The 24,512-nt window shown below is 33.8% G+C and overlaps 1 protein-coding gene across 2 annotated transcripts in view; it reads right to left on the bottom strand.

Annotated features, from left to right (window-relative positions):
- LOC126825026 (N-acetylglucosamine-1-phosphotransferase subunits alpha/beta) overlaps positions 1–24,512 on the bottom strand; it is a 50,952-nt gene extending 26,440 nt beyond the window's left edge. For both annotated transcript variants that reach the window (XM_050554435.2, XM_050554436.2), the window contains exons 1-15: positions 24,348–24,512; positions 15,786–15,871; positions 13,693–13,812; positions 10,043–10,239; positions 9,489–9,556; positions 8,560–8,691; positions 7,846–7,920; positions 4,252–4,323; positions 3,320–3,367; positions 3,035–3,166; positions 2,504–2,674; positions 2,098–2,221; positions 1,916–1,984; positions 1,054–1,109; positions 416–530 (exon numbers count right to left, since the gene is read on the bottom strand). In XM_050554435.2, the coding sequence (XP_050410392.1) occupies positions 416–530; positions 1,054–1,109; positions 1,916–1,984; positions 2,098–2,221; positions 2,504–2,674; positions 3,035–3,166; positions 3,320–3,367; positions 4,252–4,323; positions 7,846–7,920; positions 8,560–8,691; positions 9,489–9,556; positions 10,043–10,239; positions 13,693–13,812; positions 15,786–15,871; positions 24,348–24,473 (1,591 nt within the window). In that variant the 5' untranslated portion in view covers positions 24,474–24,512. The remainder of the gene's footprint in view (positions 1–415; positions 531–1,053; positions 1,110–1,915; positions 1,985–2,097; positions 2,222–2,503; positions 2,675–3,034; positions 3,167–3,319; positions 3,368–4,251; positions 4,324–7,845; positions 7,921–8,559; positions 8,692–9,488; positions 9,557–10,042; positions 10,240–13,692; positions 13,813–15,785; positions 15,872–24,347) is intronic.

Raw genomic sequence — 24,512 nt, 5'->3', positions numbered from 1 at the left:
TTTAAATGATACAGTGGACGATGGACGGACGGACGAATGGGGGCGACGGCAATATACGACCACATTTCCATGTGGGCGTATAATGAACTTATCTAATTGACCGTACGGGACATACGTCTTTTTTTAGTAGCTGATGTCATGTCAAAGGATCCATCCAACAGTCATCAAAAAAAGTTTAAAGGCAGTATTCCCACATTGAATACAATCTGTAATCTCATATATATGGTATATATTTCTATTATTATTCACATTTTGATAATTGCATTATTTTATGTATTTCTAAAAAAAGTCAAAAGTGACATAACTACTAGAAGCGAACATATAATAATATAAAATATTTGTAACATCCTGCAAAAATCTATTCATACCATATCCATACATTAAATTGTTAATTCTAAAATAAAGTGCAACACACCAACAGGTAAAAAGTAGAAACTATCATCTGGTGTTAAATCTTGACCATGTAATTTATCATAATCTTTTGTACCACAATCTCCAGCATCATATCCACAAATCTTCACATTACATGCCTACAAAATATACAGCATATATTATAAACTTTTAAAATCATTTGCATAATAACAGTCTCTTGATCTACTTTCTCCTAATGGTGTGCAAGATTTAAATACCCACCCATGTTCTGAGGGTAATTGAAGTTACATACATCTAGTTCAGTTCCAGTTAAACTATTGATCAATCTGATTCAAATACAGATCTAAAATCGTTTCATTTTTTATACTTTCGATGGCTTACACTACATGAATATCTGAACGGTTGTACTGGAAGGTCGCGTCAGGGGGCATACGAGTGGCTTTTGACCCTATGACATCAGACAAGTAACAGACCGTTTCACTGGCGAATCCCTCACTTCAACCAGAACGTTGGTAATATAACAACTCCTCCAATTGATTATTGATCACCATTTACCTGTGCATTGAGCAACTGGATATAGTTTAATAAACGAACTTATCTTCACTTAATTTATTACATCAGTGTCTTCTCCATATAATATATTGTCAAATTTAAAGTTTGAATAAGTAAAATAATACTTACTGTATCACAATATCTATCAGCTATCCATGTGTTAGCACAACCAGTATTACAATATACTATAATAAACAAAAAAAAGGTATTACAAAATACTATAATAAAAAAACAAATGGTATTACAATATGCTATAATAATAAAAACAAACAGTATTACAATATACTATAATAAACAAAACAAACAGTATTGCAATATGTTATAATAGATAAAACAACCAGCATTATAATATACTATAAAGTATTACAATATTCTATAAAGTATTATAATATACCATCAAGTATTACAATATACCATCAAGTATTACAATATACCATCAAATATTACAATACTCCTCAAAAAAAGTAGGGGATATTCAGAAACAATACAATACTGCCGAAATGCACTGCTGTTTTTATTAGAGGTAACCAGTGTATGTTAATAACAGGCCAATTGCCAACACATGAACATAAACAGTTCATATGGGCGGCTTATCTGATGTCCCCATTTCACTCGCAAAGAGATATGTATAAGATATACATATTATATTGCAATATAATATAAAGTGTTACAATATACTATAAAGTAAAAAATATACCATAAAGTATTACAATATACTATACAGTATTGCAATATACCATGAAGTGTTACAATATACTATAAGTAATACCATAAAGTATTACAATATACTATACAGTATTGCAATGTATAATAAAGTATTACAATATACCATAAAGCATTACAATATACCATAAAGTATATTCTAAAAAAATCAATATACCACATAGTATTGCAATCTATAATAAAGTATTAAAATATACCATAAAGCATTACAATATACCATAAAGCATTACAATATACCATAAAGTATATACTAAAAAAATCAACTTACCTAATGACTGAGCATGGCTATCATAATTACCATGGAAACCAGCTCCAAGTTGAACAGCACCAGTTTTACCTAGAAGAGAAGTAAAAACATATATTAAACTGGTTTAACATACAAAGAAAACTGTTCAATCATTAGGCTAAACTAACAAAATAGTGTGCCTTTTATTGGCTATTGTAGATTACCTTCACAATCACCAGCATCCCAATCACATTCTGAATTATTACACGCCTTATCACAGTAACCATCTTTAATCCAATTAGACGGACAGCCATCATTACAATTAGGTACAGGCCATGTTAAATATACCTATAAATAGATTAATCATCATCAGATACAGGCCATATTAAATATGCTCATAAAGAGATTAATCATCATTTGGTACAGGCCATCTGGAAATTACCTATGAACAGATTAATCATCAATAGGTACAGGCCATCTGGAAATTACCTATGAACAGATTAATCATCAATAGGTACAGACCAGGTTAAATATACTTATAATAAATAGATTAATCATGTTAAAGATACCAACAAAGTAGTGTTATACCTAAATTAAATTTGAGGGAAATTATTGTAAGATTTGCTTTACCTTATGACCTGTTGATTGAGAATAAAAATCATCTGGCCACACTTCTTGACCAAACATTACATCATCATTCATATAAATAAACTTATCTGATAAACCATTAATACGATGTAAATGTGCCTCTATAGCAGGAGAACTAAATGTTGGTAAATGGGTTTTATTTGGAAATAATTCCTGTAAGAAAATAATGACATAAATCAAAAAGATTCTTGACAATTACTTCAAGACTTATGGCAAGATGAATCATAGGTTATTATCAATTGGTTCATCTTTCTAATGAATTCTAATATTTATCTGCAGTAAAGTGGTTCAATTTTTACTTTCTAAATTTCTAAAGTGAAAATTTCCTAGTTATGTATACCTGAACTACATACAGTAGGCATTTGAATCTGCATGTTTGACCACTGTTGTGCACTTCGACATTGGGAGATGGTTTACGTTCATTGCAAAATGACAGCTATACAATATATCAAATGTTATTTAAATAGATATCAGTACGTCATAATAAAATCTTAATAAAAACAATTATATTACCTCATGTGTAACAACAGTCAGACGAGGATTATCCATGTTTAACCAATGAGGTATCTGACCATTTGTTACTATAAAGATATGTCGAACCCAAGGAGCATAACGTACAACTGATCTTATTGAATATCTTAATTCCTAAAACAGACGAATACAAAAAAATATGTATTGGACGTTTGTATACTCAATATCAAATGAAAACATGGGATATCAATACTCTAGCACAGTTATTTCAATTCAATTATTTAAACATGTTTGATTATCTATTTTATGTAAAATTAATAACTTTACCTCATTATCTTCAAATCTACTGGAAGCAATATCTTCTCCTCTAGAGTGCTACAATATGAAACCAATATACATATCAAGATCATAAAGTAATAAAGCAATAAGAAAGAATTATTTTGGCTAAATATTTTGGTTTGTTTTGTTTCAAAATATTTAATGTTATTCATTAATTAATCAACTGGAGACCCCTAATGACTGACCAATCCCCATTGTTGTTGTTATGAACTTTTAGCACATGCGTGACAAGAATTGACAACATGGCTATAATGTATAAACTTGAATATTTCGTGTAAAACCAATTATGAGATTTGGTGATTTTTTGTTGTAATGCACAGTAAAACGTCTAGAATAGTAAAACATATTAAAGATACATTATGGGAGATAAGATAAAGAGATGACAGTTCTCGCTATAATAGTTAAAAACTAGATAGTGTAAAGGTAATTTGATGAAAATTTCAGTCAAATTGATCCACTATGAGCCGAGAAAGAAGCGTGTGAAATTTTTGCATAGTCTTGGTCATCATTACTAAAATCATTAATCTAAACAGCATAGTCTCGATTATCCGCTTTTATTGATTTAATTATCAATAGCCGTTAGCGGCATATAGGAATCTAATCCAGCCAACATCGAAGGCTAGCCTTGACATCGAGAGTTTATTATGGTCTGGATAAGTTAATTAATGTCTAATTGATAATTTAGATAACATTTCAGGCCTAAAGAAAGACTTGTAATAAGCGATTTTGCTCTTGCATAATGCATGTTTAATATACATGTATTCCTGCTCATACTTCATCTTCAATCACAGTTTTAATTATTAAGAAGTGATGTGATTTTTGTTTATGAATTACATAGTATTGGATCCTTTAAAAGTTGACCAGCAAAATGTTAGGACTATTTAGATATGGTTATGTTTTGTTTTGGGTGAAGAACTTACATCTCTAAGATCCCAAATAAGATTAGCAGCATTAAAAGTTGGCGTCTTTCCATCTATTGATATATTTCTTACCTAAAACATATCAAACATAAAACAGTCCTTTATTGATCAAAAATTTACATTTATAAAATAATAAAATTGTAACTTACATGAACTAGTGAAACAATATGTACAATATAAAATCAATATTTATGTGTTAAAGTAATTCATAATTTAAATTAAAGTGCACATAAGATGGGCTTGGAAACTTTTGGATATGTGTAGCCAATGGTTACTATATCAACTTTACGGCAAGTTCACACCAATCTGATTGAAATTAATTTTAGTTATCTTCACTCAAAGTCGTAAAAATAGACCTCCCTTAAAAACGACTTTGCCAATTATCGAAAACACTCTTAATCCCCTCAGACGCCAGTGACGTCACAGTGACCGAATGCATATTCAGAATGTTTATTCCTTAATTACCTATATACAACCGGCGTGTGTACTCATTAACGCCTGACTGGTTCCTTAATCCCCCTTAGTTCCTTAATTAAATAAAACAATTGACTACGGAATAATTTGTTTTGTAATTCATTTTAATTTATGATTCAATTTAGAATTTGTTTCTCATGACAGGAATTTTAATACCCTCTAACATTGTGTGCAGTCCAATTGATTAGAGATACATTTTCGTCAAAAGAGTATTGTGGTTCTAATTTCCGCGAGTAAAAAAGTACAGTGTTAAAAAGATGTGGTCATGCAAATTGTATCATAAAAGTCAAACATGATTGAAAAGCGATTTGTAAATGACGATCCGTTATCATCGTACGACGGATTTGACTTTATTACTCTGAAATAGACCGTAAAAATGAAATGTGAAAAAATATCTCAATATACAGTACAAATAAATTTTGAGGGTAACCTTCTAAATGGAATAACAGACAGATTGAGAAGTGTCATCTAACTATCTTTGTGTATTGATAATAATATGACAAGTAGTGTTGTTAATATCTGTCATTAATTAATCAATGCGACTAAACTTATACAGACTTGGGGGTCATTAATTAATTTACATCTCGGTGTTAGCAGTGATTGTTAGTGGGATTAAGAATGCTGATTAGGTAATTATCTTTTTTACGCCGGCCAGATCAAAGACATCACTCTAGGTGGAATGTGTGCGTAGTACCCACAAATGAACTAATGGTAGAATCATACACACACATATTAATTGTATAAAATAATTAAGTTTTACTAAGTTTGTTTAAAATTACTATATACCCAATAATTATTGCTCACCGGTGTTTTTGTAATCAAGTGGCCTCGTATTATTTGTTGATTGGCGTTTAAACAACATTTAAGTGATGGATGGATTAACGTTTTTGATACGATTAGGTTATAATGTCTAACATCGGTTATCTTCTTTATAATAAAAGTATATATTTTACAATTGCATTGACAGTTTAATCACTCACCAAACGGCACCAGGAACTCCACGAATGATCCCGTGCAATTTTCGCGGCGAAGTTTAACCTCATTTACTACACCCGTAGTACATGGAACGGTACATGATAATAAGATACCAAGCGTTGATTGGCAGAGAAATGAGTGCGATCTATTGTACATGTTTTGCATAGTCATTGGAAAATTCCATATTCACTGTAGTTGTTCTTTATGTATAGAAATGGTTATTATTATTATATATAGCGAATAATGAATATATCGACAAATGACTGGGACCATTTGTATTTCTGTACTTAACGGGGTTATCCAAATTACCGGTAAATGCGCTAATTTCTTGAGTCATCTTCATTTGACACGTGACCTATTTAAACAAAGGCAGCTTAAATTGATCTACGACATGATACAGCATTTTAAATTCACTCTAAAATATTCCAATCACAAATGTCTAATCTATACCAATGAAAGACGATAATTCGGTGATTATGATTAGGCCAGTCACGTGGTAATTGGACCGTCAATAGACGCTTGTCCAGTTGCCGTGTGTATTGATAGTGCTATATTGTACAGACAGTGAGATATTGTATAGATAATGTATATCCTATGTGTAGTGCCTGTGACGTCACCAGCCAATCAACCGGATTAAGGTCGTAATTGAAAAATCGAAAAGCGTTTTGGCGTGTCGGATACTTAAACATTAACAGGGGACTTAACTTTAATCAGATTGGTGTGAACTTGCCGTAAAGTTGATATAGTAACCATGGGCTATACATACATGAAATTTAGATTTTTGATCTTACGTGGTCTTTAAACTAAACTAGGCAAAGTGCCAAGTTTGAGAGTTTTTATACTAGATTATCACAAAATTATACATCAATTACAAATAGAATATGTAGAGTGTGTTATGTCAACCCTATAACATGTAATCCTGATCTGTTAAAACAAGGAGTGGATCTTCCACCATGACATCAGTTGTCAATAAACCCAAAAAAGATTTGTGAAATACAGTCTATTTCATAAAGTACAAATTCAAATTCCTTTTACAGATAAACCAATATACGCAGTTTAAAATAAGATGTGTTCCCTTGATTTTAAATAACCAATAACTATCCATCCAATAAATGTCTACAAAAATTTCTACAAAATGGCCCATAGATTTGTGTCTGAATCAGTGGCAGCGTCACTTTTGGAAAATAAAAAAAAAATTATTTGTAATACGTTTCAGTAATCAATACCTTCTATGGTGATTAAATCCCACATCCCCACTCAGTCATAGACTTGCATGTTGTAGAGTCTGAGTGATTTCTTACCAAGCCCATCCTGCTGTAAACCTACTATAAACAATTTAACACGTGAACCACTTGAGAGTGCTTTTTACAATCCTCAAAGTTTTTGGGTATATAGGTTCAAAGCAGCGAGAATATGCATTCACTTGATACACTCACTCCGTTCGTTTGACATTTTCCTCTCTGTTCGGATAAGCTGGTGATTTGGCGACGAACAGTATCTGGTCAGCTCTATTTCCGAAATACTGACCGGCTGCATTTCCGGCAGTCTATTTCACAAAATATAGTGGCGAAAATATTCATTCACTTTGATTCACTCACTCCGTCCGTTTGACACTTTCCTCTCTGGTCGGATAAACTAGTGATTTGGCGACAGGCGGTATCTGGTAAGCTCTATTTATCTCGACGATCAGTGCCTGAAATACTGCCAGACTGCATTTCCGGCAGTCTACTTTCAAATTTTCAGGGGCTTCATTCATTTGACACTTTCGTCTCTGGGGTCGGATAGACACTAGTGATCAGGTGAGAGACGGTATCTGATCAGCTCCATTTATCTCGACAATCGGTGCCTAAATACTGTCAGACAGCATTTCCAACAGTCTATTTTTCAAAATTTACTTTGGCGCTCATGAGTGGGCTTCGTTGAGGTTCAGTCGTTTGACACTTTATCTCAACGATAAGTGCATTTCCGGCAGCCTGTTTTTCTAAAATTTCTGGGGGAGGCCCCCCTACCCGTAGTTGAAGCTTGTGCCTTTGCCCCCTTAACCTTGGACTTTGCCCCTCCAACCATCGGCGGCTAGCGCTGCCACTAGTCTGAATCAATGATGACTTCTGACAGTCGGAAACAAACCCAGGATAATATAATTACCTCTAATAAATTTTCAAACTCTGTTTTATTTGGTACAACAAGAACTGCAACCCCTGCATCAGAATGCAATTTAACCTAAATTTAAAAATAATATATTAAATAATAAGTGGGATATCATTCCTGATATTCATCATCTTTTTTAGGAAGTGAAATTTTTTGTGTCAGGTGAATGCAACTGTAACACGCTGACTGACTGGTTGATTGGAGTTCAGGTGGGCATTTAGTTGGATTTTAGTTGCAAAAATCATATAGATAAGGCTATATTGGCAGCAGCTCCAGTGAATCTAAAAGGTAATTTTTTTTGGCCACATCATTTGTGCCCCCTCTCAACCAAAATCTGGAATCTGGTGGGCCACATATGTTGGGTGACTTCCTAGTTGCTAAACTCACACATCTGAATGGAAGAACAGCATTTGTCGGCATCTAATTTTCAAATTTCAAGGTGAAAACCTTCCACACACCCCTCCCCCATGCACTGCTACTTGGCTTCAGCTCTCGACTGCACAGATATTCGCTGACCACAATCAAAAGATTTCCAGGCATTTCATTTGGCTCATTGGGCTCGTACGGCTTCGCTTGATCGTGCAGTATACATTATACAGAATAATTAGGTCAGCACTTGGCAGTATCTTAAATGTGATATGAAATTAAGGGATATACAATGGTGAAAATTCTACTGCCTCTTTAATTAGACTAGTTGTTAACACCACTTACCTGAGTAATACTATTATGAAATTTATCAGGTAATTTTCCCTTTAATTCTGTATGTGTTAATGTATGAGGAAATCCAGTCATTAGAACTGTATCATGTAATAAAATACTATGGTGTTTTGTCCAGTCACTAGTCTAAATAATAAATTAAACAAAAAACTTCACTAACAATAAATTCAGTAATAAATAATTTGAGGTTACTACGAAGCATATTACCTATGGTAAATTTCTGGAAATGTAAAATAACTATCAGGCATTTGGGTGAGCACAGACACTAAAATATCTGTTACTTTAAATTAATATATTTTCATTGTAATTAAGGTCTTTGTATATCAAACAAATTTGTCAACTGTTTTATCTTTGTCAATTGCAAATCATATGGGATAAACCAAACACAATGATGATAATAGTAAGTGCATGAGGACCACACGACATACACAAACAAAACTCACAAGACAAACCTGTGGACAAGACACACAAAAAAAACTGATATTGTAAATAATATACAACAAATTTCTATATCAGATCAAGTGAATAGATTCTGGGGGGTCAGCCGTAAGAGTCCACTGTGCTGTAGTCCCGAGCCTGTAGTGATACATGTAACTGAGCTTGGGGTACTTTACTGTATTTGAAGTGGCCAATGTACACAAGGCTTTTAAATTTATAAATTATGACTCCTTCAGAAACATTAAATAACTGTAAATTCAGATCAAGTGAATGAATTCGGGGGTCAGTCATTAGCGTGCACTGGGCTGTACAGTCCCAAGTCTGTACTGATACAAGTAACTGAGCTAGGGGTACTTTACTGTGTTTAAGGTCGCGAATGCACACAAGGCTTTTAAATCTTATAAATCATGACATATTAAATAACTGTAAATTCACCACAGATTTTAAGAAACAAATTAAACATATTATATATAGTTGTTACTTACATAAAAGACTCTACATATAGTTATATTTATCTGGTTTATAATAATTGATGCAGATGTAAAATTTTTCACTGAAAAATATTTACATATCAAATTTAACATATCAAATTTTGTCTAAATACATGTTCTTTTTAAAAGTCTAAATATATTATGTAATTATTTTCGTCCCTGGGTTTTAAGTTTAGGGCTCGGCAGTACTGTATGAAAATAGGTTACAAACTCGACTATACAGTGAGTACAAGTACAGTAATATCCTTATTTAACAATCCTAATACCAGTAGTCTCTGGGTCTTCTGTGAAAACCATTGAAATCAATAAAGATTATCTTTATTCTGATACTATCAACTTACATAGTCAAGAAAGTGTAACAGACTGATGGATATGGGTGACGATAATATATGTGTTAAAAAATGCACAAGCTTATAAAACTCATCTTTTCAATGATTTTCTTGTTTTACATGCTTAACACCTCTTTCTTCAGAGCATATAAAAATAACAAGACCTATGTCTAAATACATTTTCGTTTTAAAACATTATTTGTAAATAGTTATAGATACCTGCTTGTTCATCTAATTCAACAACTGTAAAATTTAGTTTTTTTTCTGTAGGTGTGGTTACTACAAACATACGACTGGCTGTTCTAAACAACCTATTCAAAATCCTCAGTTGACCTAATGTTACATGTTTAGGTAAAGGAGGATCAAGAACTATCATATTGGACGGAACACAATTATGGAAGTTACATTTTGTCTCTCTGAAAACAACAAAAAGCTTTATGAGAAATGGCACTCCACATTATTGAAAGAATTGAATGGGATTACACTGCATTGATTTACTAAGGTTATTTTGAGAATAACATATGGTTATGTATAGGACATTAACCTACCCGAGGTTGATATGATAGAGAACAGGCCGGCAAATCCCAAGTGTTCTCTATCATATCAATCCGAGGGAGAGAAGGTTTATTTCCGACATATACAAAGTCATAGTTTTAATCACCCTTAAATTAAATGGACCCTTCCATTAAAAGTCAACAATGATTGGACAATTGCTTGATAGTTTCTGCCAAATAACAAAGATAGGTTGCCAGGCAATGAAACATAGGCCCACAGCGGCTAAATCGTCCGAGCAGTTGACAAGTGTTGTCGCATATTTATTCCTTTGTAGGTAATTGGGGGCCTTTTATAATTTTTGCCGTTTGAGGGTTCAGAAGGTTCTACAAATTGAAACAAGGGTCTCAACTCTGGAAGTAATCTACAGAAATTGTTGAAATTTCACAGGCTTTTTCGTTTCACAAATTTAAATGATGCATATAAATTTCATACATATTGGGTGATAACTTTCATCAATCGAGCATTAACAAGGTTGAACAAAGTGAAACAAGGGCAACAACTCTAGAAGTAATAAACGGAAATTGCTGAAATTCAATAGGATTCTTCTCTTTACTAATTTAAATATTGCAAATAAATTTCACAAAGATTGGATGTTAACTTTTGGCATTAGAGGGTTCACAAGGTTCAACAAAGTGAAAAAAAGGCCATAACTCTAGACGTTATAAACGGAAATTATTGAAATTAAATAGGCATATAAATTTCAGAAAGATCAGTTGATAACTTTTGGCGTTAGAGCGTTCACAAGGTTCAATAAAGTGAAACAAGGGCCATAACTCTAGATGTAATACACAGAAATTGCTGAAATTCAATAGGCTTCTTCGTTTCACCAATTTAAAAAATTTCAGAAAGATAGGATGATAATTTTTGGGGTTAGAGCGTTCACAAGGTTAAACAAAGTGAAACAAAGGCCATAACTCTAAAAGTAATTAACGGAAATTGCTGAAATTCAATAGGCTTCTTCTTTTCCCCAATTTAAATATTGCATATAAATTTCACAAAGATTGGATGTTAACTTTTGGCATTATCACAAGGTTCAACAAAGTGAAACAAGGGCCATAACTCTAGACGTTATAAACGGAAATTATTGAAATTAAATAGGCTTCTTCGTTTCGCTAATTTAAATAATGCATATAAATTTCAGAAAGATAGGATGATAACTTTTGGGGTTAGAGCATTCACAAGGTTAAACAAAGTGACACAAGGGCCATAACTCTAGAAGTAATAAATGGAAATTGCTGAAATTCAATAGGCTTTTTCGTTTCCCTAATTTAAATATTGCATATAAATTTCACAAAGATCGGATATTAACTTTTGGAATTAGAGCGTTCACAAGGTTCAACAAAGTGAAACAAGGGCCATAACTCTAGACGTTATAAACAGAAATTATTGAAATTATATAGGCTTCTTCATCTCACTAAAGTAAACAACATATATCAATTTTAAAACAATTGGATGATAACTTTTGGCGTTTGAGCGTTCACAAGAAATTGTGGAAGACGGACGGACGTACAGACAGACGTACGGACGTATGGATGGGGGCAACGGCAATCTACGTCAACATTTCTATGTGGGCGTATAAAAATGGATTGTGATACGTTATCAGATGAATAATCAATTCTTTTTAAGCAACAGATTGACGGTGGAATAGATGTGAAAGGCTGAAGAAAATTTGGATCAAAAGGCAATCTTTTCCGATAATTCTGACAGTGAACTGTGAAGGTTTTCGGTATGTTCAGAGGATTTGACCGACTGTGTTAAGTGGACTGTACCCAAAAATACTTCACAAAGGAACTCTTGGGCTATAAATACTTTCAAGTCTTAGAGTGTGTGGAGAAATAATCGAAATGTGGATGAAAAGAAAATTCTGAAAGATATCTTAGACATGGATAACCGTTCTAAATATGCCGATAAGTAAGCCATCTATTTTGGTGCTGAATGCTACAAACTGTACCATAAAATTTTTTAATTGTCAAAAGAATAAAAATTATTTCTGTGTTCTTTGTATTATTTCGATCATCAACATCATCGAAATATCAACCTGAGATGACGTCATCAGTGGTTGATATGAACCGAATATATCAACCTATGATGACGTCATAACAGGTTGATATGAAATATAACTGCTATGCACATCAAAGAAAAAACTACTGCGAGTTGTATATATTCATCTTCATTTCTTGCCAGCCTGACAGCTTTTATCCTTGTTAAGTGAAATGAACACACATCTCTAGTCAACCTTACAGACAGGTTTTATTCATGTTAAGTGAGATGAATATCTGGTATTTCTTGACAACCCTGCATATTTTCTTTTTAAAAATCGAGAACAATGATTGAAATATCTAAAAGGATTTTTTATACCCACAACCAAAATCAAACCTGGTATAATCTAGACTTGATTCAAAATCCATTTTTTTGAATGATTGATTTAAAATTTCTCAAATATAAAATAATGGAAGATAGAAAAAAAATATATGTTGTTTAAAATTATGTCTATAAGTTGTTACTGCTAAATCTGTAAGTCTGCTTACAAATAAAAATTAAAAGTTATATATTGATAGTCATTGGAACATCAAGTTGGTAAGGTCTTTCTCCATACGTCAAGGTAAAATCTCAAAATCTCACATTTCATACAAGGCACAATCCCATGGAATATAATTATTGTTTATCACCCAATAATACATTCTACAGTAGATTTCGCTTATGTGATATATTTCATAATCTACTGCGATATCTCCTTAGGAATTTGATTGGTCAGTTGAAAAGGAACTACTTTTTTTTATTTTCAAAGAACAGTTCATTTCTTATTAAAAATACCTTTTTTTTAAATTATAAATGAACTATTGTTATTCAATTGACCTTGATGGAAACACTGGGTCAATATAAAGGACTTTGCAATGGTTGAATTGCTGTCAAAAAATGATGTATCACTACGCCGTAATGTTCAGTAAAAGTGAAATCTACAGTAAAGAATTATATTTATCTATTTGTGCATGTAAAAAGGGATTGGGTGATAAATAAAATCTCCTACTCGTCTTTTTTGATATCAAAAAATATCAACACTCGTTGATAAAGTAAAAAAAACTTGGCAGAGCCTCGTTTTTTGTTACTTTATCAACTTGTGTTGAAATTTTTTGATATAAAAAAAGACTGGTAGGAGATTCTCTATTTATTAGTGAGCTACATTTTGACTAGGATTCTGTAGTCTTTATCGGCATTTTCAGTTCAATTACTAAATGCCACTGAAACACTTTCTCACATTTCACCTATAAAATGATGATTCTTAAAATCGACTAATCATAAATGTGTTTTTGTACCTGGTTGAAGTTATCTCCTCTTGAAGTTCATATCGTAATTGTTGTAGTTGATTTAACAAGGCTGGATCGGATCCGTTTACCCATGTATATACTACATCTATTGGTACTGGAAGACATAACCTACAAATAAAATATACAGATCTACATGTATATACAACAAGTACAATAATTATACACTACATCCACTGGTACTGGAGAACCTACACATACAATATATACTGTATATGTACACACACTTTTTTCAGCATGACATGGAGATGGAAAGGTTCAGATACTTATCAAAAGTTTAACATTTTTTCCAAGAACTGTTCTGGTTATTTTCTGAGAATTTGTCTTTAATACTCATGATACCAATTATGTTTTCCAGAGCAATTTGGTCATGTTTTTATCATAAGATAGGGTGTCAAAATGTCAGATCAAAATGACCACTTTATTACTATGCCTAACACTTTCTGCATGATTGTTTTGATGCAGATCTTTTACTTTTTGTGGTATTTTTACCAAAAGCGTTCCACAAAATATTGGGCAATTGGCTTTCCAAAACCCCTTAAATATTTATGCTGTGTCTACGTTTCACTCTACAAGATTTTAAACAGAGGTAGATTTGGCAACAAAATTCTTTTCCAAATAAAAAAGCAACTAGACTTTAGAGCAACAATTTTTTCTTATCAATACATAATAAAAATTTATATTTAATTATCTACATTTAAAATCAAATATTTCTTATTCATTACACAATATAGTAATCTTCTAACTGTTTTACAAATGTCTGAAAACAATAGATGATATTAAAATAGGGACTAACAAGCCATGAATAAATGTTTCATATCATACACATGTACAATATACCACAATAATAGGTCATATCACTTCCTGTATAACTTTTACTTATGTATAAAATACTAAGTTAATAAGATTATTTGTTTACCATATAATATATATAATATGTACTGGTGCACATATCTCTCTATAAGTACAAATTTAACCTAAATAGTTACATCCCAAGAATTTTTGTATTGTACTCTTTAAAAATACAAATAAACAAGACTATGAAACGCCTTAAACTCCCACAGAAAATACTTTATTACTGCTAACACTTTTGCTACCACAAGATGCATTGCTTACACAATGAGTTTTTAAAAATGAGAGTATACTTCCAAGAGTAAAAGGTTCTGACTACTTAAGATACATCTATATGGCATTAATTATTTGAATGATATATCGCGATTTGACCATCCCAAAAACAAAAATTTTTGATACCACTGTTAATCAATAAGAGTATGCATAGTAATAAACTTAAAACTAAGGCAATGAAAATGTCATTTATATATACTGAAATTCAATTCATGTTGAATTAATTGCTTTAGCAAGCACAAATAGTTTTAAAAAATTATACTTTTTAATGGACTTTGCAATCCCGCCAATGGTGTTGTTCTTGGAAAAATCATGAGAAAACGCCTCAAAATTTGTTTATCCGTGACCTGCAGACCCTCACCCTTTATTCTTAAAAATGCTGTATCCTCCCATGGTAATTATATCAACCAATCAAATTGCTTATCTCTGTTTATTCTAAGCAGAAAGTCATTATCATCAAACTCTGTCAAGATATACATTATACACCTAATCTACAATCACTTTTGAACAGAAACAGAGTTAATGTGCCCCAAAAAGTATAATGGATGGATGGACAGACAGATAGATAGATGGACAAGCCCATTTTAATAGACCCATGCTCTCTTTGAAAGGCATTGGACAAATATGAAAAATTGTCTCCAGTTCCCCTTTAAGAGTTGTAACTATGTAGTGTTTAGATTACAATATGGTAGAGATATAAAATTCCATTCAAAGCAATATCTATTTTGTTATAAGACATGTTTTATCAAGGAATAGTGAATTGTCTTTCATTTCATTTTAATATTTCAAATCCATATCTTCGTGTAAGTTCTATTCTGTATAAATAAATTTACATTCTAAACAGATGACCATAACATATGACATATTTAAAACAGAAACCAATAAATGATTTTACTGATGCTATATGGTAACAGATGTTCAAATATGGATATATACCAGTAATATAAAATTGTATTTACCGGGTTCTAAATGACTTGGAGGCTATATTATCACTGTAGGAATTAAAAACTGTTGCATATTTCTCATGACTCCATTCAACAACAGCCTGTCAATATAAAACATAGAATTTATCTATGAAACAAATGAAATGAAATGAAATGGGGTTTAACGTCCTACTGTTCTGCTCCTAACCTGGGCTAATGAAGACGGATCTTTGAAACAACTTTTAGACAAGATGTTACTCATTCTTGTTTGATCAAGCAATAAAAAATTTACATCCCTTTGATATAGTTTGGGATGTTGTTAACTGGGTCTTATACATTAGTCCAAATTCTTTTCGAGTTGTAATTGGAACTTGTGGTTTTGATTATATTCTTTAATATCAGTCATTCATTCTCAATAAGTGAGACTTCCTCGCTTATGGGCTCACAGGCTTCAAATGATACATTAATTGGATTTTGAGACACATATAGTACCAACTTAATAACTACACCATTACTTTATAGTAATTCTCAGGAATATTATCAAGTCATATTGTATTTGCTTTCACGAAATTTGAACTCAACCAACATTACGGTGTAACGGTAATATATTTGAACGTGTTTTTTTTAAAATCGGATAATAATTGTGACCTCTAGAGGGACCACAAGCTAAAAACGTGTTTTTTGTACAATCAGGGGCCATAAGTCAGGAAGTTATGGTCCGATATGTGCAAATAACAAAAGAAACCAAGATCTTTGGGTTATAAACATGCAATTCAAATTTCATCAAAATCAGATGAAAATTGTGACCTCTAGAATGTCCACAAGCTAAAAACGTGATTTTTCGTACAATCAGGGGCCATAATCCACGAAGTTTCGATCCGATACATGCCAATATCGAAAGCAACCAAGATCTTTTGGAGATAAACCTATATTTCAAGGTTCGTCAAAATCAGATAAGAATTGTGACCTGTAGAGTGTCCACAAACAATTGTGGACAGACGGAAGTCCGGACAGGGGCGTTGACAATATATGTCCACATGAAAATGTGGACGTATAAAAACAGGATTTTTTGAAAAATCAGGGGCCATAATCCAGGAAGTCAAGTTACGATATGGGTGATTATTGAGAGGAACCAAGATCAATGAGGTGTAACAGTGAAATATTTGAACGGTTTTTAAAATTGAATACAAATGGCGACTTCTAGAGGGTCCACAATCTAAAAACGTGATTTTTTGAAAAATCAGGGGCCATAATCCAGGAACTTATGTTCCAATAATATGTGATTATTGAGGGGAACCAAGATCTTTGTGATATTGGTGTAGCGGTGATATAATTGAACGTATTCTTTAAATGGAATAAAAATTGTGGCCTCTAGAGGGTCCACAAGCTAAAAACGAGATTTGGCGTAAAATCAGGGGCTTTATCAAAAAAGTTACGGTCTAATATGCGTGAATATCGAAAGGAATCGAGATCTTTGGGTAATAAACATACATTTTAAGTTTTATCAAAATCGGATAAAAATTGTGACCTCCAGAGTGTCCACAAGCTAAAAAAGCTGGATTTTTGTACAATCAGGACCATAATCCATGAAGTTACGTCCAATATATTTCAATATCGAAAGGAACCGAGATCGTTGGGATATAAACCTATATTTCAAGTTTCGTCAAAATTGGATAAAAATTGTGACCTGTGTAGCGTTCACAAGCAATTTGTGGTTGGACGGTCATGGGCAATGATAATTAATATACATCCACATGAAAATGTGGGCGTATAAAAACAATGAGTTGTCTTGGAAATTCTATTAGTACATACTAAAAAGAGATATTTATAGTCCCTCCTTTAGATTGATAGTAGAGGTTATAATAAGCGACATTTCGACACCAAAAACATTATATAATATCAACTCAAAAGTATTTTAAAATTACTACCTTCAAACAAGATTTTATGTTTTCCGGTAAATTCTTTGAATACTTCAACAACTTTTAAAATACAACAATTCGGATATAAAAAGTAAATATTTACTTCAGTGCACTACTCTCCCGCTCTCAAAATCATTTTATACATTCAAAAATGGTAGTTTTCGACCATCAAAAAATGAAATTCAGCCATGTTTCAGTCGTGATAGATGGTACATGTAGATTGATAATCGCGTCATATATAGATAGACGTCAGTGGTCCAGTGCTGGAGGCGGCTATGATTGTTCACTTTGGATGACATGAACAGTGTGTACGGTGTCATAATTTATTCAAGAACTGATCTAGGTCAGAGAAACGTTCTCATTTGCTATAAATATTTTTTTTTTCTTTCCTCTTGTATCTCCATTCTTACACAACAAACGGTCAGACTGTTATGTGTCCTCTGGGTTATTTTACACATGGAACAAGTGTGCAAAGTCTTAATAGGATTAGGGTTGAAAAGTGCTTATCTTAGACTACTCGATGCCCTTAAATGTTAAATCTTGTATCATATGTGTAGTACAATACAGATAATATAACTATCAGTAATATTTATCCTACTTGTTGTTACATGTCTATAATTATCATTCACATACTGATAATAAATTTGGTACATAAATTCTAAAATTAATCAATGTTGGTATGACATTTCAGTAACTACTAGGCAGTGACATATTTTATTGTTCTGGAAAAAAGAGGCATGTTCAGAAATGTGAGTGGGGGGCAGGGGAGCGATAATGTCAAGTTTGACTTGATGGAATTACCTGAGAATTTATGAAATCAGATTTCCTGAGACAATATATCCCTGCCTTATCCATGTATAGGATGTAGTGGAGTGAGGCCAAATTGATGGCAAAGAAGTTGTAGGAGAAACAAGCCAACAGTGAGGCTGATGTCTCCCGCCAAAATCCCAAAATAAATAGATGACACATTTATTTTTTTTAAAAGTATCAAGCAATCAAACTATACACTAAGTTTCATCACTCTCTATCAGACAGAATCAAGGTTATCTTGTCCCAAAGCATCGACCAATGAAATTGCTTAGCTCTGCTTAGCTTTAGCTCGAAATGTTAATCATTGAACTCAGTCAAAACATTCACCTAATGAACATCAACATTAAGTTTAAACATTCTACCTCAATTAAAAGCAAAGTTGTTATGTTCCAAAGCCTAGAAATTCTCATCATCGAACTTAGTCAAGGTAATGATGTAATGAATCTATACTCGGAGTTTCATCACTCTAACTTAATTATAACTAACCAAAGTTATCGTGCCCCAAAGCATCAACCAATCAGATTGCTTATATCTGCTGACCGTAAGCAGATAATGTTTATCATCGAACTCCATCAAGGCATTGACCTAATTAACGCCTACACCAAATTTGAACATTCTACGTCAATTAGAAGACAAGTTAATGTGTTCCAAAGTCTTGACCAATCAAATTGCTTATCGCTCTGCTTACCCTGAGCAGAAAGTGCTCATTATCGAACTTAGTCAAGGTATTGATGTGATAAAACTATACACCAAGTGTCCTCATTCTCACTTAATTAGAACTAAAGTTATCGTGTTCCAAAGCATCAACCAATCAAATTGCTTATCTCTGCTTACCCTAAGCAGACAGTGCTCATCTTCAAACTCCATCCAGGCACTAACCTAATAAACACCTACACCAAGTGCGAACATTCTAGCTCAATTAAAAGGAGAGTTATGTAATAATAATAACGGAATTTATATTGCGCAACAATTCATCCCATTTGGGGATGCTCTAGGCGCATGAAAGTGTTCACGTGGGTTAAGTATAGTGACTAAACAGCCAGGTTTTCACACTTGATTTGAAGATAGACAATGTTTCACATTTTCGAATGGAAGGTGGTAGCGAATTCCATAGAATTGATGCATTATACCGAAAAGTCCTTGAACCAAATTTCTTCATCTTATAAATCGGTACATCTAACAATAATTTATTCACGGATCTCAGTAACCTTTTTGGCTGGTAGTGTGACAAGAGATTCTGAAGATATCTTGGTGCCGTATTATGTAACGTTTTGTATGTCAGAGTTAAAATTTTAAAGTTAATTCTCTCGCGCACTCGGAGCCAGTGAAGATTATTTAAGATGGGAGTGATGTGTGATTTTGATCTGGCTTTAGTCACAATTCGTGCAGCAAGATTTTGGATCCTTTGCAACTTGGAAATTTGTTCATCAGTTACTCCAGAAAGTATGGCATTGCAGTAGTCAATTCTGGACAGCACGAATGATCGAGCCAGTGCAGCGGCTGCACTTTCGGGTATAAGATGACGGATTGATCCTATTCTTCGAAGATGAAAATGGCAAATTTTGCAGATATTGTTTATGTGAGAGTTAAAACTGAGGTTTGAATCTAAGAACACGCCAAGATTTTTCACAACATTTGATATCGGAATATCTGAATTGCCTATTTTGAGAGATTTCACAATGCAAGTTTTAAGTCTGTGATCAGGTCCAATAAAGAGAAGCTCAGTTTTGTCGTCGTTAAGCTTTAACATGTTGGCAGACATCCAGTTCTTAATACCATTTAGGCAACTTTCCAAATTACCAATTGTGGAGAGCTGGCTGACAGTGTTGAGGTCAAATTTATCGATTAGCTGTGTGTCATCAGCATAACAATGGTGCTGAATGTTATAACTATCGATGAGGTTTCCAAGGGATTTTGTATACAGTGTAAATAAATGGGGTCCTAGCACTGAACCTTGAGGTACCCCACAGGATAGTTGGACTTGCTTTGACGAAGAGTTATTAATGTCAACATACTGATATCGACTGGTTAGATATGAGCCGAACCACTGTAGAGAAGATCCAGCTGTTCCGTAGTGAGTCTTCAGTCGGTCAAGTAGGTTGCTATGGTCGATTGTGTCGAAAGCAGCCGACAAATCTAAAAGGGCTAGCACACTGATACTTCCTGAATCGACGGATGATTTTAAAGCGTCGATGACACAAACGAAAGCTGTTTCAGTGCTATGTGCGGGGCGATAGGCTGACTGAAACTCATCAAAGAGCCCGGACTGGTCTAGGTAGTCAATTAATTGCTGCTTGACAACCTTCTCTAGAATCTTTGAGAGAAATGTTAGATTAGATACAGGGCGGTAGTTTTTCAACAGCTGTGGGTCAAACGATGACTTCTTGATTAAAGGCTTGACGACTGCCGTTTTGAAGCTAAGTGGTACCGTTCCCGATTGAAGACTTTTATTGACGATTTTAGTCAGAACTGGTAAAATAGTATCCAGGATACTCAACAGGAAGTGCGTGGGTATGGCATCTAGTGAGCAAGATGTAGGTTTGGACTGAAGAATTATTTTCTTGAGCTGCTCTGGCTGAACAGATTGGAAATTAATGAACTGTGTTGAGACTATGGGTTGTTCAGTACGGTTAATAGACGAAGAACCAAGACCATCACGAATCTTGGATATTTTGTCTATGAAATAATCGCTGAACTCTTGAGCCACGGTACTGTCTTCTCCATCAGGAAGAATCACCTTGTTTTCTGTACCCAGAACATTATTTAGGGTTGAGAACAACACCTTTGGATTAGAAGCACTGTTGGATATATTTGTGATGTAGTAATGTGATTTGGCATTGGAAACACATTTCTGAAAATCTCTACAAATTTGCATATAAATTTGTTTATGCACAGCCAGTCCAGTTTTGTGCCACTTCCGTTCAGCTTGTTGACGCTTTTGTTTGATGTCTTGTACTGATTCATCGTACCATGGAGTATTCAGTGAACGGCTAATGGTCTTTGTGCAAATCGGGCATGTTTTGCTACAAGATTAGAAATGGTTGTGTTGAATACATCAACCATATCATCAACATCATCAGCTGTTAAGTTATTGAAAACTTGTCCAAATTTATGGATTTATAATTTCTATATTGTATTGCTTTTGTTAGCTTCACAGTTTCTGGAAAGTTAACATCTAAAGATACCAGAGAATGGTCAGAGATCAGGTTGTTGACAACATCAATGTTTTGTACAAGATAAGTATTTCGACATAGAACCCAATCGAGGGTGTGACCAGAGCGGTGTGTCGGCAAAGTAATTAATTGTTTATTAATGTCATAAATGTTCAGACGATCACATACACGTTTAGTGAGAACATTGTTCGGAGAGACAAAATGTACGTTAAAATCCCCGACAATAAGGGTGTTTTCATCCTGGTAAGGATCTTCACATAGCACAGAGAAGTCATCAATAAAGTCTGCATCAGTGCAATGATTTCTACCTGAAATGGGTGGTCTGTAAATGCAAACGAGTTTTAACGTCTGTGATGTTGATTTTATAGTTACTGTCAAGTGTTCAAATGAAGAAAACGTTTTTGCTGATTTTAGAGTTTTAAGTTGCAGCTTGTCATTGAAAACAACAGCTATGACCCCAAATCTACCAGTGAGGAGAGGAGAGTGAAAACAAGTGTGTCCCAAAAAGTGTGACGGACAGACAGACAGACAGACGGACAAACCTATTTTAATAGACCCTACTTTCTTCGAAAGGCGAGGGACAAAAAGAAAATGGTGGTCCCTTACCGTGTGGTAGCAAGGATGTGGAAATCTCACACTACGTGAAAACAGGAAAGCAAATCGAAAATCTAAGACTCAACTACTGTAGGTGTAACCGCAATTGGGCAAGAAATTGATGAAATTGAAATTTTTGTTTACATGATAACACACGGGTGTACGATTTAAAGGGTCATTGACAGTGAAATAGTGTATTGTGAGTAATATAGTTCATTTTGGTCTTTTGTATCCAAGAGCCACTACTTTGTGTTGGAAAATAATATGTTCATAGCCTTGTTGGTGTCGAGACTAGTTTGCAACAAGATGGTGTCACTTTACCTTGCCCATAACCAAAATTCGCAACCTTTTTTGTTTACATGCAAAGAGTTGCATCCCTTAGTTTCATAGTTTTGGCAAGAAAATGGTAAAAAACCTCTTTGTTTGAAAATGCGGTAGAAATCTATTACCGCACAGTAGAGTGGTATATGGGGCCTTTTCGCGTCACTCTGCCGCTTGATGCTGTAGAGTTGACAGGTCTGCTTGTCACTGTGAGAAACCCATTCTACGGTAGGTTCACACAGCCAATACTTATCTATTTAACATGATATCAAGAGTTCAAATCCATGTCGGGGGGTGGGGGTGTGTCTATGTACTGCTTGTTTTATGTTTTGTTGGGTATTATGCTGCATTGTTTTAGTTAAGTGGCTATACTTTGTGGATTTCGCTAGTTTCAAATTTTGGTGTTATGTTGCTTATTCATTCCAATGGTATGAAAATACAATTGGCATGCATGTAAAACAATCAGAATGAGAGTTATTGTGTTCCAAAGTCTCGACCAATCAAACTGCTTATCGCTCTGCTTACAATAAGCAGAAAATGTTCATCAGAACTAAAGTTATAGTGTCCCAAAGAATCAACCAATCAAATTGCTTATCTCTGCTTACCCTAATCAGAAAATTCTCAACTTCGAACTCCATCAAGACATTCGCCTAATAAACACCTATGGCATGCCAAGTGTGAACATTCTAGCTCAATTAGAATGAGAGTTTAATCATGTTCAAAATCTCGACCAATCATATTGCTTATTGCTCTGCTTACCCTGAGCAGAAAATGCTAATTATTGAACTTCAAAAATGAAATGAAATGGGGTTTAACGTCCTACTGTTCTGCTCCTAACCTGGGCTAATGAAGACGGGCATACGCCATACAGTATGCTATGAGTGAAATTTTGCCCGGGCAGCGGAGCTACGGCCTACTCTTATATCGAATTCCAACTGCCAAGGGATCTTTTACGTGCATGGCAATGTGTACACTGGACCTCGGTTTTCTGTCCCATCCGAACGACTAGACAGCTGTCCTTGTCAGGCCCTCCGTCCTGCTTCACTGACAAGGGGAAACCACGCCGGAAAATCGAGATGAACTTTTTCGGCCAATGCATTGATCGAACACCCGACCTCCAGGCTAGCAAGCCAGCGTCTTACCCACTTAGCCATGTGACCCCCATCGAACTTCAAGGTATTGATGTAATGAAACTATACACCAATTATACACTTAATTAGAACTAAAGTTATCATGTCCAAAAGCATCAACCAATCAAATTGCTTATCTTTGTTTACCCTAAGCAGAAAATGCTCATCTTCGAACTCCATCAAGGCATTGAGTTGACCTAATAAACACACCAAGTTTGAACATCTAGCTTAATTAGAATAAGAAAGAGAGTTATTGTGTCCCAAAAAGTGTGACGGACAGACAGACAGACAGACGAACCCATTTTAATAGTCTCCTATAATGCTCAACAAACAGACAGACCGATGAACCCATTTTAATAGTCCCCTATATTCCTATAATGCTCAACAAAAACATATTATGTATTAAAAAAGAAATACAACTTGAACTAGCTTACAGTACATTCTAAACAAATTAATTTTCTTAAAAGAATACCCAGCAAAATAGAATTTTTGTTTTAAACCACAGGAGTCTGAATTGATATCCGTATATCTATACCACCTACTAATATACAATAAAAAAGGATATTATTATCGTTACGCCGTTCCTCCCCCACCTGTAACTCGTGTCAATAAATAATCACTGCAGGCCAACATAGCGCTTTTTCTACTCACCTCGCCAAAATGAAAAGCTGAAACAATGACAATTATAATTCCAGCAAAAACAATAAGTGTTCCATTTTTATGTGATAGGATGTCATAAACCCTTTTTTGTATTAATTTTCTGATTCTTGATACCATTTTCGTAAACAGAACTTCTCCAACACATGTTTCACTTTA

This window comes from Patella vulgata, chromosome 6 (genome assembly GCF_932274485.2).
Source record: "Patella vulgata chromosome 6, xgPatVulg1.2, whole genome shotgun sequence".
NCBI lineage: Eukaryota > Metazoa > Mollusca > Gastropoda > Patellidae > Patella > Patella vulgata.
The sequence above is the reverse complement of the archived record's forward strand: the minus strand, read 5'-3'. Positions and strand labels throughout refer to the sequence as shown.